The sequence below is a fragment of the Vitis riparia genome, chromosome 16 (genome assembly GCF_004353265.1).
Source record: "Vitis riparia cultivar Riparia Gloire de Montpellier isolate 1030 chromosome 16, EGFV_Vit.rip_1.0, whole genome shotgun sequence".
Classification (NCBI taxonomy): domain Eukaryota; kingdom Viridiplantae; phylum Streptophyta; class Magnoliopsida; order Vitales; family Vitaceae; genus Vitis; species Vitis riparia.
Window position 1 is genome coordinate 6,560,882 of NC_048446.1, and position 17,258 is coordinate 6,578,139.

General features: G+C 34.3%; 1 protein-coding gene and 1 non-coding gene across 2 annotated transcripts; one reads left to right on the plus strand and one right to left on the minus strand.

Moving 5' to 3' along the window:
- Positions 1 to 2,319: 2,319 nt before the first annotated feature.
- On the plus strand, positions 2,320 to 2,426 carry LOC117934323. The gene has a single exon (XR_004654462.1). It is a non-coding gene; the product is annotated as a small nucleolar RNA R71 (small nucleolar RNA).
- Positions 2,427 to 11,509: 9,083 nt separating this feature from the next.
- On the minus strand, positions 11,510 to 12,187 carry LOC117934188 (oleosin 1-like). The gene has a single exon (XM_034855828.1). The coding sequence runs from the start codon at positions 12,159 to 12,161 to the stop codon at positions 11,727 to 11,729; it is 435 nt and encodes a 144-aa protein (XP_034711719.1). The 5' UTR covers positions 12,162 to 12,187; the 3' UTR covers positions 11,510 to 11,726.
- Positions 12,188 to 17,258: the final 5,071 nt, after the last annotated feature.

Here is a 17,258-nt window from a genome sequence, read left to right on the forward strand (position 1 = left end):
CCACTATTACTCTGAACTTCTTTGGCACCACCTGAATTGGGTTAACCTACTTGTTATCAAAGAGGGGATAAATAATTCCTGCCTCTAATAGTTTCAAAATCTCCTTTCTCACCATCTCTTGCATGGTGGGATTCAATCTCCTTCGCAACTCCCTTGAGGGTTTGGCATTCTCTTCAAGAAAATTTTTGTGAGTACACGCTAAGAGGCTTATTCCTTTTAAATCTCCTATTTTCCAACTCAATGCACTTTTGTGCCTAGCAAGCATCTCTAACAACTTACTTTCTTATGGTAGGGTAACGGAAGAGAATATGACTATAGGGTATGATTCATTTAGCCCTAAGAATGCATATTTGAGAATGGAAGGAAGAGGTTTCAATTCCATTTTAAGAGGTGCTAACTTAGCCTATTTTTCCTCCTCATCCAACCTCATCAAATGTCTAATCCTAAGCACACATGTGGAGGTTTCAATGACCTTACAAAGAGTTCAAAGATTCATACAGATTAGTTAACTCTAAAGATTCACTCGTAGGATGCTTAGCAAATTAAAACAAACATGGTTCAAGAAAATCTTTCATGCAAATAAAATCAATGTGTTCCTCAACAAGAGAGTTAATAAAACATGTAGTCTCATCATGTAAATAATCCATATCAAGGAGTTGTTTAACCAAATTGAAAATATTAAGCTCTAAAGTCATATTCCCAAATGTTAACTACATCATCCCATTCCTACAATTAATAGTTGCAAGTGACAAGAAAATGCCTACTTAGGATGACTGGAACTAGATTGGTGCCACTCATGACTGGTTGGGTGTCTAAAATAATGAAATTAATTAGATAGAAAAATTTATCTACTTGTACCAAGACATCCTCAACAATTCCTCTTGGAATTTTTATGGATCTATTAGCTAAGAAAATGGTGGTGGTTGTAGGTTTCAACTTTCCTAACCCTGATTGCTCATACACAGATTATATGAGTAAGTTAATACTTGCTCCCAAATCAAGTAGTGCTCTATCAATCTTAGAGTTCTCAATCACATAAGAAATGGTAGGAAAGGTATCCAACGTCTTTGTATTTGATTGCCCCATTATTTTGCAAAATTGCACTCACTTGCTTAATAAAAATGCTTTCTTTTGCACATTCATTTTTCTTTTTATAGTGCATGAATCTTTCAAGAAACGTGCATAAGAAGGCACTTTAAAAATGAAATCTAATTGTGGGATATTGATTTTCACTTGCTTAAACATTTTTAAGATTTCTGGATTTGGATCATTCTTATTCTTGGACTGTAAAACTTAAGGGTAAGGCATATGCCTGTTAAGTTATGATTTTCCTTATCTCCTTCCACTTTTCTATCAGCTAAAGTCTTATTTGTCTCCTTACTCTCTTCTTTTATTTCTTCCTCACTCATCCCTTAACTAGTGATTCATTCCCCAATTTTCTTATTTGGCTTATTAATCACCTTGCCACTCCTCAAAACTATGATGGGTTTAACCTCATCAAACCTTAACTTACTAGGTGTCTCTTCATCTAAGCCAACTTGAATCTTAGGGTTAGGTGGAGGTTGAGAAGGGAACTTACCTTTATCTTGGATTGTCAAAGCATTAGTGAGCTTTGTCATTGAAGCTTTAAACTCATTCAATGATTGAGCAGTTTAGGCATTGAAGTTTACCTGGTTTTATAGGAAACTATTCACATTTTCTTCCTATGCTTTCCTTAGAGGTGGAACATAAGGGGTTGGTTGTTGTTGAGGAGGTGGGAGAGGAAACTATTGTTGGAATTGGGGTTGAATTTATGGAAATTATTGAGTTTGAGATGGTCTTCCATTATTTTTCCAACTCAAGTTTGGGTGATACAGCCATCCTGAATTTTATGTTTCTGAGAATGGTGAATTTTGATTGGCCTTTTTAAATGCAACCACTATATTAATGGGTTCATTCAAGGCCTCTTTCAATGCAGGAATAGTAAGGTAATGGTGGGTGATATGAGTGTTGCTATCACTAATGGCACAAGGGACTTCACTAGAGTTAGACATATTTTTAACCTCCTATGTTTTTCTTACCTCTATTGCTTCAACCTTTCTAACCAGTGAAGCTAACCTAGCACTCAAATTATGTTCTTCATTTAGAGTTTATTTTCCCCCACCTATGGCACTCGTTCTTTCTTTTCCCTTAAAGTGAACTTTCCTTAGGCTCATGAGAGTCCTAAGCTTGAAAGCTTTTAGCTAGTTGCTCTAAGAAATCATAGGCTTTTTCTGACTCTTTATTCATAAATTCTACATTGCACATGGTTGAAATAAACTAACTACTCTCCATGGCTCATAACTATGATGGGGATAAGAGTTAATTAAATCTTGTTATCTCTCCTAATACTCATAGAACGACTCATTTTCATTTTGCTTAAAAAAAGTGATTTTCTTTCTAAGAGTCGTACGTTGAAGGGGGAAATATTGCTTCAAAAAGTTTGTTTGCATTTCAAGCCAAGTACCAATAGACCTTGGCCTTGGTCCATATAACCAAAACTTAGCCTTCTTTTTCAAAGAAAATGGGAATAATTTTAATCTCACCACATGCATATTACAATTAGGTTCTTGAAAAGTTCCACATATTGCCTCAAATTCTTTGAGGTGGAGATAAGGATTTTCTCCATCCACACCTAAGTATTGGGTTAATAGTTGGATCATAGTTGGTTTAATTTGGAAGGGTTGATCATTATAAGGAATTACTATGCATGAAGGGGCACTTGCCATGGGAGGTTGAAGATAATCTCTAAGGATGTGAATGTAGGGTATTTCATTCCCCTCATTTTCTTTATGATTGCTACCTTCTTTAGCAATTTGGATAGGATTAGGAATAGGAGATGATAGTCTAACTAAATAGTCTTGATTATCCCTAATCCAATTTACCATGCACATTTTTGGAAAAATCCCAACAACCAATTCCAAACAAATGACTTAAAAAATAATACATAAAAGAATAATACAAATAAATTAAAGAAAATGAATAAAAGTGGAAAGAATTCATTGGGTTGTGATGATGATCACAACCAAAAAAAATCCCACTAAATTTGTTATACTCTTAAGGCTTTTTTAAGTCAAAATGTCTCTTCCCATTAAGTGCTTGGAATACCCCATGGGGACCCTAGACTTCAATATCTAATTAGGTATAAAAATTTAGTGGTTTTATGATTCATGCCTAATTGGTGTCTCAGCTGATTCGTGTCCAGCTGGTGCTCCTTGATTGAGGGAGTAATCAACAAAATTTATAACCTATTACACCATATACTAGGGTACCAAAGACAAAGCTACTATAGCATAGTGGCTCTAGGATCGTTCACTGGGATGGGTTTTCACTTTGCAAATGATATTAATTCAAAGCTGAATTGGTGCCTTTTCATTTCAAGGTTAGCTTTAAAAGAAAACATAAAGATGTTTGAATGAAAAAGGTTCGGTTTTAAACTAACCAAAAATAGTAACTGATTTTACTTACAAAGAAAAGTGTTTGTTGGAGTTTCAGATCACTAGGCTCAGATTCCTCATACAAAAAGGGAGTTCCGATCACTTGTTTCTTTTCCTCGCATTAGAGAATTAACATATAGTTCCTTCTCCAACCGGTGTTATACAGATGCTTCCCATTAATGGGTTCAAACACTAAATCCCTCTCACTGATGCACCTTGCAATGACTCATACCTCTCACCTAGCACTTGCCATTCAAGGTGATCTTTAACCTTGGATTACCCGTCAAAAGCTCGCAAGAGATAACTAATGGATGTCTCCTTGGAGTCCAAAAGCTTACCAAGTGTTGGCAATTCTAGAAAATCCTACCTTCAAGTCACCTCCCAGAGGCTCGCAAGGGGTAAACTAGTGAATCTCCATGGACGGAGATCACTTGCCTTACCAAGTGTTGGTCCAGGTGATTTAAAAGCGTTTTAAGTTAACTAAAAAGATAAAAACCATTAACGGGTTACACTTTCTCTTCATTAAAAACTAAAACAACAAAACTTCCAATTTATGCATGCGGAAACTTACCCGGCTTTCTTCACTCCAAGAGACAAAGAGCCTAGCCTCTCATCCTCTGAGAAAAAATCCTCAGAGTTTGGTTGGCTAGAAAGAAAACTAATGAGAAAACAAGAATATATATGAAAAACAGAGCAAGTGCTCTGTATTTTACTTCTTTGCAAATTTATACAAAGGATGCTTTCGAGAACAAGCTCCCGAGAGCTATATATAAAGAAAATTACAAAACAAAATATCTGAGGTTATTCACCTTTTTTCCAAATTTAATAACTAAGGAATCCTATAATTGGTGGGTTACAAGGAGAGTTTGGGGATTTAAACAACAAAAATCTAAAGAAAAATATCTCAAAGTGTCGGTCGCAAATATCGGGAAGTACTAAGGACCATTTCGCAGGTGAAAACGTGGTCTGCGAAATTTCCCAGATGCACAAAAAGGGCTACGAAATCACTTCGCAGCAAAAGGCTGATTCCGTAGCGCTGCGAAGTTGTCTTTCAGCTTGCGGAGTTCGGCTTCCAACGTGTCATGAAACTTCAGGGGGAATTCCACAACACTGTGCAAAAAGGCTGCGAAATCATTTCGCAACAAAAGGGTGATTTCGCAACGTTGTGCAAAATTCTTCCTTCAGCTTGGAGTGATCGGCTTCCAATGGCTGTAACTCCTTCATTTCAACTCCGAATTGTGCACCGTTTAAAGCATTGGATTGTTGACTTCCTAAGATTTAAAATGACATATAGCATGCATAAATTGGACTTCAGGAAGTGCTCCAAAAGTGGCTGACATGACTGTCATCAAGAATGCTTCATGGCAGATTTCTCTTTGCTTCCCCTCCTTACATTCCGGATTTGCTTATGGCAAAGGACTTCAAAGCTTCGGTTCTTCATGTTTCTGAGCTTTCCATTGCTTTGCCATGGATTCCAAATAACTCTCCTCAATCTTGGATTGCTTTGGTGATCAAAAAGCTATCAAAACACCAAAACTTAACACAATTTGATTAGAATTAATTGCAAGGGTCCTTAACATGTTAATTGGGTTAAAAGGCAATAACTACTACTCAAAAGTGTTTAAAAGAGTTAATTACAAGCTATCAAATAGCACTTTTTGAGTAGTGATCATTTTATGAGCTCAATATCTTAACTATTTGCCCAATTGGCTATTTGAGGCTTAATCAGGGTTGTCTTAAGTTAAAATAGTTTTACCATCAAGTGCTTAGGATATCCTATTGAGGCTTGTAATCCCCAATTGTCAAATGTTTAAATGAGGTGATTTATATTGAATGAATGAGATTCTTTTGATAGGTTACTTTGAATTAAAAACAATTGTTAATGAAAGGATACATTCCAATGGAAGAATAGGAAGTCCTAGGGCACCCTTTCCTCAACCTAGATGACTTCTCCCAATTCATTGAAATCATATCAAATTGAAATAATGATGAAAAAAACAAAGAATTAAACATTTAAATGTTTAAATCAAATCTTAAATTTCATTCAAAAAACTAAACTAAATAGTTCAATCTTAATTAAAAAAAAAATCCAAGACTAAAAACAAGAGAAACAATCTGAAAGTAATGACAATCAAAATTAAAGAATCTAAGTGAAATCAAGATTTCTAAGAACTTCTCCTTTGATCTTCAATTCTTCTCATGATAAGCCTCTAAACTAATGATAAACTAACCCCTTTCAATGGCTACCCATGACCCTTTTATATTTTTCCCCAAATCGGCCCTAAGTTTTCTCACATGAGAACCTTTCCTATGCAAGTAAAGGGCTAAAAAATGGGTCCCTTACTTTGGCCTAACCCATTTCCTTTTTTTTAAGATAATTAAAAGGCCTCTTATGTGATGCAATCACTTGAGTTTAGAGGTTAAAAGGGCGCCCGCAAGTGGTGAGGCCGTTGTAGGACCCTTGGTGGTGCCTTCATATGCTGAAACATCGCTCGTGTTTCTCAAATTTATTTATCAAGAAAACGACTTCTAGAAATGATGAAAATTAGTCAAATTTAAGTTCAAAAAGTGATGAATCCAAAAAAATTTGTTTCAGCTTGAGTGGACATGTCTAGCTCCTTTAACCACCTCAAAAAATTTTATTGGTCGAACATGATCAAAACTTGAGAATTCCTCGCAATTTTGGTTTTTCAACTAAATTCACCCTTCATTTTTGCATTTGGGATGTCCTATGAGGATATCAAGATTCATTATTCAAGAACTATAGCCATAATATAAAAAAAACTCAAAGAAAATATGAGAAAACCGCAACATACATAAGATAACATACAATTGCTTAGTTGAAGGGTGTTTTTAATGATGAAATCAAGTTAAAAGTAATTGTTGTCCTTATATTTATACAAAATATGACATTAATCAACCGATTAAAACATGGTTGCATGTTTTTTTTTTTTAAGGTTTTTTTTATGAACTAGATATCTAAGATGAACATGGATTAAAAATAAAACAAAAAAAAAATAGAAAAACCAAAAAAAAAAAAAAACAAAATCAAAAACAAAAAAATCAAATCAAATCAAATTTTTATAGAAAAATCCTTGAAAAATATTTAAAACAATCAACTCTCATAAGATCTGAAAATGAAAACAAGAGAACATAACCCAAAGTAAAAGTGGGTGTGTGTGTGTGAATGTGTGAACATAGCTAAACCTATCCTACCTTTTAGGAATGGAGTGTCTCTTTCTCAGGATTAGTGTCCTAATACATATGAGGAGAAAGATCCCTTGAAAATAAAGTACCCTATGCCTTTATGGTGGGTAGCCTTATGTATGTGATGCTATGTACTAGACTAGATATTAACTTTTCTACATGGATAGTGAGTAGATATCAACCTAATCTAGGACTAGAGCATTGGACGACAATTAAGCATATACTTACATATCTTCAGAGAATGAGAGATTATATGTTGGTGTATCATTGTAATGAGTTGATACCCTTTTAATACACAAATTTGGACTTTTAGTCTAATAAAAACTCTCACAAGTCTATCTCCAAGTTTATGTTCACCCTAGCTGGTGGGGTTGTTAGTCGGAGAAATGTGAAACAATTTTTTTTATTGTTAATGAAAAATGAGTATTGCTCTTAATACCACTTGAATAAGAACCGAAAGTCCAATAGGAAACACCAGGAGAGAGGGTGAATGGATGATTTAAAAATTTTAAAACAACATTGATAAATTATAACGAACTTTTCTTACTCTAATAGATATTAGGGATATCAAATAAATAAATGGATTATACCTGAAATCTTTAGGTATGTACAAAAATGTAATTTTTAACTTTTCAAGATACCTTATAGTTGGTTAGGGATAAAGATAATATAATTGTTAATATCGGAAATATAAATATTAAGATATGTTAGGGATAATGATAATCACCAAAATAACTACCCTAACAAACTCAATAATAATCTCAACAAATGAATCAAAGGATATACTAAGAGAAGTTAGGGATAACAATAATTGGTTATTGGTATAACAACCATAACCTACAAGATAACCAACCCAACAATCTCAATAACCTATTAACCAAGCAATCATAAAGTTTATCAAGATCATCAATCATAATATAAGGAGTAATAAAAAAATATGAAATGAGGCACAAGATTTTTACGTGGAAAACCCTCACAAACTTGTGAAGATAAAAAAACCATGAGGTCTAAGACCTACCAATCTAAATCAACTATTTGAAATCAAGTTACACAAATTTACTTGACCTCTTTACCCTAAAGACTTACTCTCCAGTACCTATAACTTGATCCACGTCAATGACGCAACAACTCCCTATTTCTCCCTAGTAGATCATTCGATCCCTTTGAAAGGATTAAGGTCTTCAACCAACCATTCAAGTATCCAAATCCTTGAATGAGAGATCGAGAATGGTGTGACAATAAGGCTTTCTCTCAAGGAGTATATCTATAGAATAAGAGGTCTCTAAACTCTTGGATCTCTAATCTCTTAGCCCAAATCTCTAAACCCGAATCTCTAACCCTCAAAGGATTGCAAAAGAGTTATTATAGGCAAAATCCAAAGAGTCGCGGTATCTTAAGTTTCAAAGTTAGAGTTTGAGTGAAATTCATCTAAAATTCGTTTCTAAACTCAACAATACTGTCATGACTGCTTGAGCGGATTTGGACCACTTGAGGGCTTTGCTTAAGTGAGATTAACCGCTTGAGTAGCCCTTGCTACATTTGAAAAATCATTTTAAAACATTTTAAGTCCAAAAGTGATACCAAACCTTTTATACCTCAAATAAGCTTTATATGCCACAAGTCAAACCTTTTTAGACATACCTGTGACTTTTCGGTTAGATGAATAACAACCCTTAATCTTTAATAGAAAACAAGTCATTATCTAAAAAGACTTCTATAACCAAAAAAAATTACCAACATATAAACAAGACTCAATGTCCTAATAGTTAACTCCACTATGGAAACAAAGCATGTTGTAACTTCTGAAGCAACAAAGGAAGTCTTTTGGCTTAGAATTTTCTCATGGGACTTAGGGTAGTTCTCTTGGTTATACCACCCTTGATACTATTTTATGATAATAATGGGGTGATGACACAATCTAAAGAACTAAGAAACCATTGAAATGGTAAACAAATGGAGAAGAAATATCACTTGATATATGCGATAGTATTGAGAGGAGTTGTCGCTATGTAGAAGATAGTTTCTATCAAGAGCTTGGAAAATCCTTTCACCAAAACTTTATCCAATAAAGTCTTTAATGGTCATAGGGATAACATAGGTGTCAAATGTATATCCAACATGCTTTAGGGCTAGTGGGAATTTATTAGGATAGAACCCTTGAAAGCATGACATGATGTAACAAAATAAAGTTTCATTAATAAATTTATTTATCATGATTTTAGTTCCCTCTTTTTATCCTTATTTTCATTAATTATATTTGAGCATTCATGCTCTTATTAGTTGTGTTGTACATGACTTAGGTACATTAGGAGTTGCATAGAAGATCCAAGTCATGTGTTCCTTATAAGATGATGACTGGTTCATAATTAGTTCATGGATTTGGGTAATCAATCTGAGACTGTAGTGCACTACTTTCTAATTAGGGGGGTTACACATTGAACAAGACTTATGGTGGATTATGACATTATCTATTAAGCAGTTATGATTCACCAAGCTATTATACTACATGAACTCTTAACCTTGAGAGGAGATTAAGTATGTGATGAAATCAGTAGGAAACTTTCACCTATGGGTGAAACCCTAAAATGGTCATATATTTCTTATGGATTGGGTCACTATTGATTAAAGCAGGTGACAACAAGTAATCATGATATAAACACTATGATATCTCATGGATTTGAGACAAAGTGTCCCTTTAGATGATCCTAATGATATGTGATCACAAAAACTACTAACATAATAATTCCTTAATTAATTGAAAATTGACATGTGTTGTCTGTGAACTTTAGTATGTTAGTTGATCGCATAATAAGAGGATTTGAAACTCAAAGATTGGAGATGTAATCTTGAGAGGTTGATAGCATATACCTCATTAGATTATGGACACCGATTCATAGGAAGTCTGTATACACTAGATAGTAGGCCACAAACTCAACTTTTGTCTTGTTGTAGTTTCATAAGACATTGAAGTGTGGTTAAATCTTTATAGTTGAATGTTGGGTCAACTTCAAAATTAGATTATGATGGAGCTAGTATTTTTCTATGGGTCTTAATGATCCTCAGTCAAGCTCATGTTCTATGGTAGCATAATTTTTTAAGGTTAGTTGGGTTCTTTATTCACATGAGTGCATAAGGGCATTTGGTAAAAACATAAGATTGCATAAGAGCTTGTGAATATTATCTTTAGACTAAGTTAATTGATTAATTAGAATTTAATTAGGCTAATTAATTAATTAAAACCTAAGTGGACTAGATTAAGTGACCCAAGCCCAAGATGGACTCAAGTCACTTAAGCCCATTGGAAGTCCATATAAACTCCATTTAGGAGTAAGGGCTTCACTTTTGAGAGTTCATCCTTTCTGTTTGCTCAAGAGAGAGGAGAGCTTTAGTTACCAACCCTCTAAGAGGATTCCATCCCCTTGAGTGTTAGAATTCTGGAAGAGAGTTATGGAGCAAAAAACTCATGGTTTGCAAGATCTATGACACCAACAAGATCTCTTCTTCGGATTTGATTTGATTGGGGAACATGCAAATCACATGTGTGAATCCTTCTCTCTATATATCTAAAGTTTTGTTGCCATTGCTTCCGTTGTGTTTAGATCTAGAGAGCCCTAGGACAGAATAGCATGCATGCCAAGGAATCCAAGGCTAGGAGTGGAATAATATAGGGATTTCAAACATTCGGTACTATAAAATGTAAAGTCATTGCACTTAAGGACTTGACAAATGGATGAAACGCGAACAAGGCAAGCAAGCTCAATCATGCTTACTATTGCAAGTGACTGGGTTCCATAAAATAGTAATGCGTAGAGAACTACAAGACTCCTAGGTATCTTTCTACCCTCCAAAATCAAAAACTCAATATGGTTGTCCTGGAAAGAAACTTTGACTTAAACTAGAATATACATTTTGAGTACAATTTAAAGAAAACAATCCGAATGTGGACATTGAAAAAGGATGAAGTTCAGAACCGATTCAAAAACTAACAACCAGAAATACCGTGGGCGCAACCTAATTGGATTATAAGATTTGGGTCTTCATTTCTATCATATATAATATCCAGATCATATTAAAATCATATATAATCTTAAGATCTGTTTTTTTTGTTACCAACCGAAAGTGAAGCAAGGAGAAAGAAGAGATGAAAACCAAATCGGAAAGGGACCTTCTATTGTATTGATTCAAATGCAGATCTATTGAATGTATTTTACAGAAATAAGGAAAAAATTGCAAAACAAATAAGGAAAAACTGCCAAACAGCACCCATCACCCATTTCTATTTCACTCAAAAGATGAAGCTATACATACACCAGCTTCAACTTTTATTATCATGTTTTTATCAACTTATATAATATAACGTTCTTTTTATTCACTTTCCAAAAATGAAGAAGAAAAATATATGAAGACACATCTTTCAAAAGGCTACAAAAGCAGTGGTTCAATATTTTGTAAAAGATTGTCCATCGTTCAAGACTATTTGTAGTGTCTTCTTCTGCGCATATCCACCTCTTGATTTCAAAGGAAAATTACTCAAGTAGCTAGAGACTCAAATCAAGAGCTCGACTTAATTAATCATTGATTTTCAACCAGCAAATCAAGTGCCTGTTTCTGTTTTGTTTGGGAAGGTTAACAATACTACCAATCTACTTCAACCTCTCATCAATTCTTTGCAGTTCGGAAAATTGATTACGCTGCCGATGGAATCTAAGTTTCTTCGACTGATTCGCGGACTTCTTCCTCTCACCTTTTTTCCTTTTTTGAGTTGCATGTAACATGCAGATGCCAAGAAACAGCACTCAACAGAGAAGATGAGATGGAAATGAAAAGAAAAACTCAAAATCAAACACTCAGAAAATAGATATTCAAATCTACGTCTCAAAATACAGACTCCATACAATCCAATATAGACCACTCAGCCTCAGAGAGACCCACATCAACAACGACAAAGGAAAGGAAAGGAAAGGAAATAAACCAACATAGACGCTATCATATACTCCAATATCCAAACTCCTCGACCGCAAATCTGAAACGACACTGTTTTAGAGACCCACATATGTCGTCAATTTAAGTACCCTGTTGTCCAGTGTGCTGCTGCCCAAACTGCTCAGCCCTGTCCTTCATCTCCCTTGCCTTGCTTGCCAGCTTCATCCTTGCGCTATCCAGATGATCGGCGCCTGGAGGGTGCCGGCCAGTGACATACCGGAAAATCCATGACAGCACTGTCACGGCGGCGACGCCAAATCCACCGGAGGCCAGAAATCCCAGCACAAGAAAGAACACAGCGATCGCCGCCGGCACCAGAACCGGGCTGAAGATCACAAGCAGAGGGGTGGCGACGGTGAGCGCGATCACCGTTCCGACAAGGGTCAGGCCGGAGAGGACCAGCAACGAACCTCCGGCTGTAGCGGCCGTGGCGGCCTTCACCGCCTGGTAGCTCGGCTGCTGGGGCTGGGGCTGGTGCGGGTGCAGGATGTGGTGCGGCGGTTGGATCTCCGCCATTGAGATGATGGTGATGAGATCGAACAGTTGAGATTGAATCGAAAGGACGAAGATTGAAAATGCAGATGCTGGAGTCCACTGCTTACTATGGTGGTGTACCAGGTGATATATAGGTGGAAGATGTGAAAAGCGAGGGGGCACGTGTTGTAGAGGGCTGTCACGTGTTCTTTCGCTTCTCATGCAGGGGTTGCATGAAAGGAAATTTCTTCTCTTTGTGCCACGTGGTTTTTTGTCGGCTTCTGAAGTTGTCACTTGAGGGGCTGTGATTTTCTGCAGCTGCGTGTGTATTTTTATCATGGAACGCTCCATGAGATATTACATTTATGCAATTTGGGTGTGCTAGGGAAAGAAGGATATTTCTATGGCAAAGATTTAAATTTAATATAAATGACAAAATAGTCCTTCTGACCATTTTCTAATTTTTAAATAATTTTTCAATAATATATAATAGGTCCTTGCCAAATAAAAAATAATTTAAAAAGCTTTCATTTATTTTAAAAATAGAAAATATTGATATTTTCTTCACTTTGTAACTATCTTGTTTTAAAGGTGAAATATAACACTTTATTATTTTGAAAGTAATTTATTTTCGACATGTCTTTCAAAATATGGTTCAAAAAAAGTATGTAACATATTTGTTTTTTTATGTATTTTTATTTTTCACTTATTAAAAAGGGAAAATAGTATTTATAAAGATATGGACGTGGAAAAATCAATAATAGAAGTGCACTACTTGGATGCATCGTCAACCATGACAGTCTCTTAAGACTCGTCACACTCCAACCCATGCACCACATTACAACATAATAAATATGCTTGGATTATTGTGATCATTACCTCATAGCTAGGCTCATCCCGTATAGGGGTGGGTGACCAATAATGAAAATATCAATAATTACGAATATATAAAAAATATTAGAGAAATATCAGTGGATATTTTTTCATAAATATCGGTGGAGCGAAAATTATTCAAAATTCATAAGAATACTGATAAAAACTCTAAAAAAAATGATAAAATAAGCAAAAATATATATTTTAAAGTTATTTTGTATGTGTAATTGATATAAATATGATCAAGAAGAAAAACATCCGTAGACAGAGATATATCGGTAGATTTGATTCTTGGATAATTTTAAGAATAATAAATATGAATTTTGGAATTGTATAAAGTTAGAATTGAGTTAAGAAATATTTGATTTTATTGAATAAAAACAATTTATACATAAATATAATACATGTGACATTGCAATAGTCCTTAGTACCAAAATGAAGATCGATGTGGTTCTAACATATTGTTAGATGAAGGGAGTCCATCTTGTTGAAGACAATATTTATTTTGAAATTTTTAAAATACTTTTATTAAAATATGTGTGGACCCCGCATTTCGGCTCATGCGTTTTCCACTCGAATGGCGAGCTCGATTTTGATTTTTGGAAATGATTTCATTGTTTGAAAAAAATGACTTGGAGTCGCCACTCATTTTTGTTTTATTTTTAAAGGGTAAACAAAATAAGAAAGAAAAACCCTAAGTGTGACTCCTTATTTTGGAAAATGTGGTTTGTGAAAAACCGGATCGGGTTCGGGGGTAAGGTTACTTATCGGGAAGGTAAGGTAAAGACTGTAGCACCCCTCTAAGTCCCTAAAGTCGGGTCTCTACTAATAAAATGAAGCTGACGTGGCAATTAATAGGAAAATCAATGGATACTCAAGTCGATTATGTACATATGAGAATCAGAACATGCATAGAGAATGACCAGAATAGGAATGGATGCGTACCTGGGCCATGGATGAGTAATGCGCTATCATAAAAATAAAGTCAGTGCACAATATAGAGCATGAAACATATCACATGCATCACCAAACAGGGATTAAAATTGTTCGAAGGAAAACTGGATTTTTGAAATTCATTTGAGAATTGGAGTCTTAGACATTATTTGAAAATTGGAGTTTTGAAGATTATTTGAAAATTGGATTCTTATGAATTAAATGTAAGAATGAGAATTTTAGAAATTAAATTTGAAAGAAAATTGAGATTTTGAAGAATTATTTGAAAGTTCGGGATTTTTAAGAAAAATTAAGTTACGAAAATTGGGACTTTGAGAGTTAAATTTTGAAAGGGATCAGAATTGTAAGTTATTTGAGGAGTAGAAATTATGAAAGTTGATTTATAAAAATTGAAAATCTTGAAAATCATTTGAAGGCGGACTTTTTAGAAACGAATGAATAAAATGGTAACAATAATAATGATAACAACAAATGAGTAACTGGATAAATACGATAATTGGAATATTGGGAACTGAAAATTAAGCACGGAGATAGGACAATTGGAATTTCAGATAGCTAAATTTAGAAATCAGAAATTTGAAGAATTTGACTTTAATGATTGAGATTTTAAAGAGAAATAAATAGGTAAACATGGAATAATGTTACTAATTAATCAAAACGATATTGGAACGGATGACAGTGAATAGTGAGATTTGTGAGATTAAAAATTAAATTCGAAATATTCAGATCTTTAAAAGAAACAAATAAATAAATATAGAATAATGTTATTAATTAATCAAAAATGATATTTGGACGGATGAAAGTGAATAGTGAGATTTGTGAGATTAAAAATTAAATTTGAAAATCGGATTCCGACAAAAATGATGTTTGAACGGATGAAAGTTAGTGGGATTTTGAAAATTAAGTTTGAAAGTCAAATTTTTGAATAATTGAACTTTAGTTATTGGAATTTTTAGAAGAAAGAAATAAGTAAACATGGAAATAGCGATTAACAAAAATGATATTTAAATGAATAGAAAATGTGTAGTGGGATTTTTTAGACTGAAAATTAAATTGGGACGTTGGATTTTTGAAGGATTAGACTTTAAATAAATAGATAAGTATGAGATTATAATTCTAATTGATGAAAATAAGATTTAAACAAATTGTAGAATTTTTAGGATTGAGAAATTAAATTAAGACGTGGAATTTTTGAAGGATTATACTTTAAATAATTAGATGGATACGGGATAATAATTCTAATTGATGAAAAGAAGATTTAAACGAATTATTGAAAAATTAAATTAAGACGTAGAATTTTTGAAGGATTAGTCTTTAAATAACTAGATAAATACGGGATAGTAATTCTAATTGATAAAAATAAGATTTAAACGAATTGTAGAATTTTTAGGATTGAAAAATTAAATTAAGACATGGAATTTTTGAAGGATTATACTTTAAATAACTAGATAAATACGGGATAATAATTCTAATTGATGAAAATAACATTTAGACGAATAGTGGAATTTTTAGGATTGAACATTAAATTAGGACGTTGGATTGTTGAAGGATTGGACTTTAAATGAATAAATAAACATGGGATTATGATTCAAATTGACGAAAATAACATTTGGACAAATAATAGAACTTTTAGGATTGAAAATTAAATTAGGATATGGGATTTTTGAAGGATCAGACTTTAAATAACTAGATAAATATGAGATAATGATTCTATTTGATGAAAATAACATTTAAACGAATTATTGAAAAATTAAATTAAGACATTAGATTTTTGGAGGATTCGACTTTAAATAACTAAATAAATAAGGGATAATGATTCTATTTGATGAAAATAAGATTTAAACGAATTATTGAAAAATTAAATTAAGACATTGAATTTTTGAAGGATTAGACTTTAAATAACTGGATAAATATGGGATAATGATTCGATTTGATGAAAATAAGATTTAAACGAAGTATTGAAAAATTAAATTAAGACATTGGATTTTTGAAGGATCAGACTTTAAATAATTAGATAAATATGGGATAATGATTCTATTTGATGAAAATAAGATTTAAACGAAGTATTGAAAAAATAGATTAAGACATTGGATTTTTTAGAAATTACTTAAAGACCTAAGTTTTGAAAATGGGATTTAAAGTTAAAAATGTAGTAAATTCATCGAGACCAACATAAGTTAATTTATACAAAAGTTTTCACATATGGTGATTAGACATAATTAAAGAAGGGAAGGTGAAATATAAATTATTTTAAGTTTTGAAAAGGATATTCAACCTTAATAATTTGTCTTTTAATTGTCTTCAAGTTGAGCTAACTAAATTGGTAGAAATAAAATAAGATAACAAATAAAAGGGGATGAATAAATTAATTAATTATGGATATTAGAGGTTTTAAAAAAATTATTTAGAAATTGGGTAGCCTAATGGGCTAACTTGATGTGGACATGGGCCACCTTAATGAGGGGGATTGGCATAAGGCCCTTCATCAATGCAAATGGGTCTGGGCTCCAACTTAAGCCCATACCTGCCACCATGGGCAAGCCCAAGGCTTCATCACCATCACAGCTTGGGCCTAGTGCTCTAACTTAAGCCCAAGACACCCATTCTCCATCACAGCCCAAGGCATCCATCTCCATTTGGGCATCAATCATCAAATGAGGCCTCCACCATCAGCAACCTAGAGGAGAGGGAAGGGGTGGCGGTTTCAAGGGTAGCACCGAGGTGGCGAAGATACATGGCTTTCGAGGCCACGACACCAAAAGATGGGCATCTTCGTCGATGGTGCCATCAACCACGCTGCGGAAGCAGTCGAAGAGGACGACGCGCGGGCGGCCGTCAACGGCTTAAAGAGAGGCGCTCTGAATTGAGGCAGCGACGCCGAACCCCAAAGGCGGCTCCGGTGAGGTTTGTGAGGAATGAAAGGCTGTTTGGCTGCTACCCGTTCTCTAGCCACTAAAGAAGGCTCGCATGCAGAGAGGTCTGAGTGATGGTGGGGGCGAAGATATAGAGAGAGAAGGTGGCGATGGAGAGAGGAAGGGTGGCGACATGCATGTACAGTCCCCATGCACGTGGAAGGGTGGACTTTAAGACTTTAATAATGGCTTTGGAGGGGCTTGGGTAGCCATGCATGTGTGGAAAATGGGTATGAATAAAATGGATGAGAATGGTGATGGGTATGATAGGTGGTGGGTTTTGCAAATGGTTTCATGGGTCAAGCTGGATATGGTGAGCATGGATGACGTTGAAAGTGATGGGTATGAGGATGAAAAGAAATGGAGTGTGGTGAGTGTCGTGACCTGCATGGGACTTTGT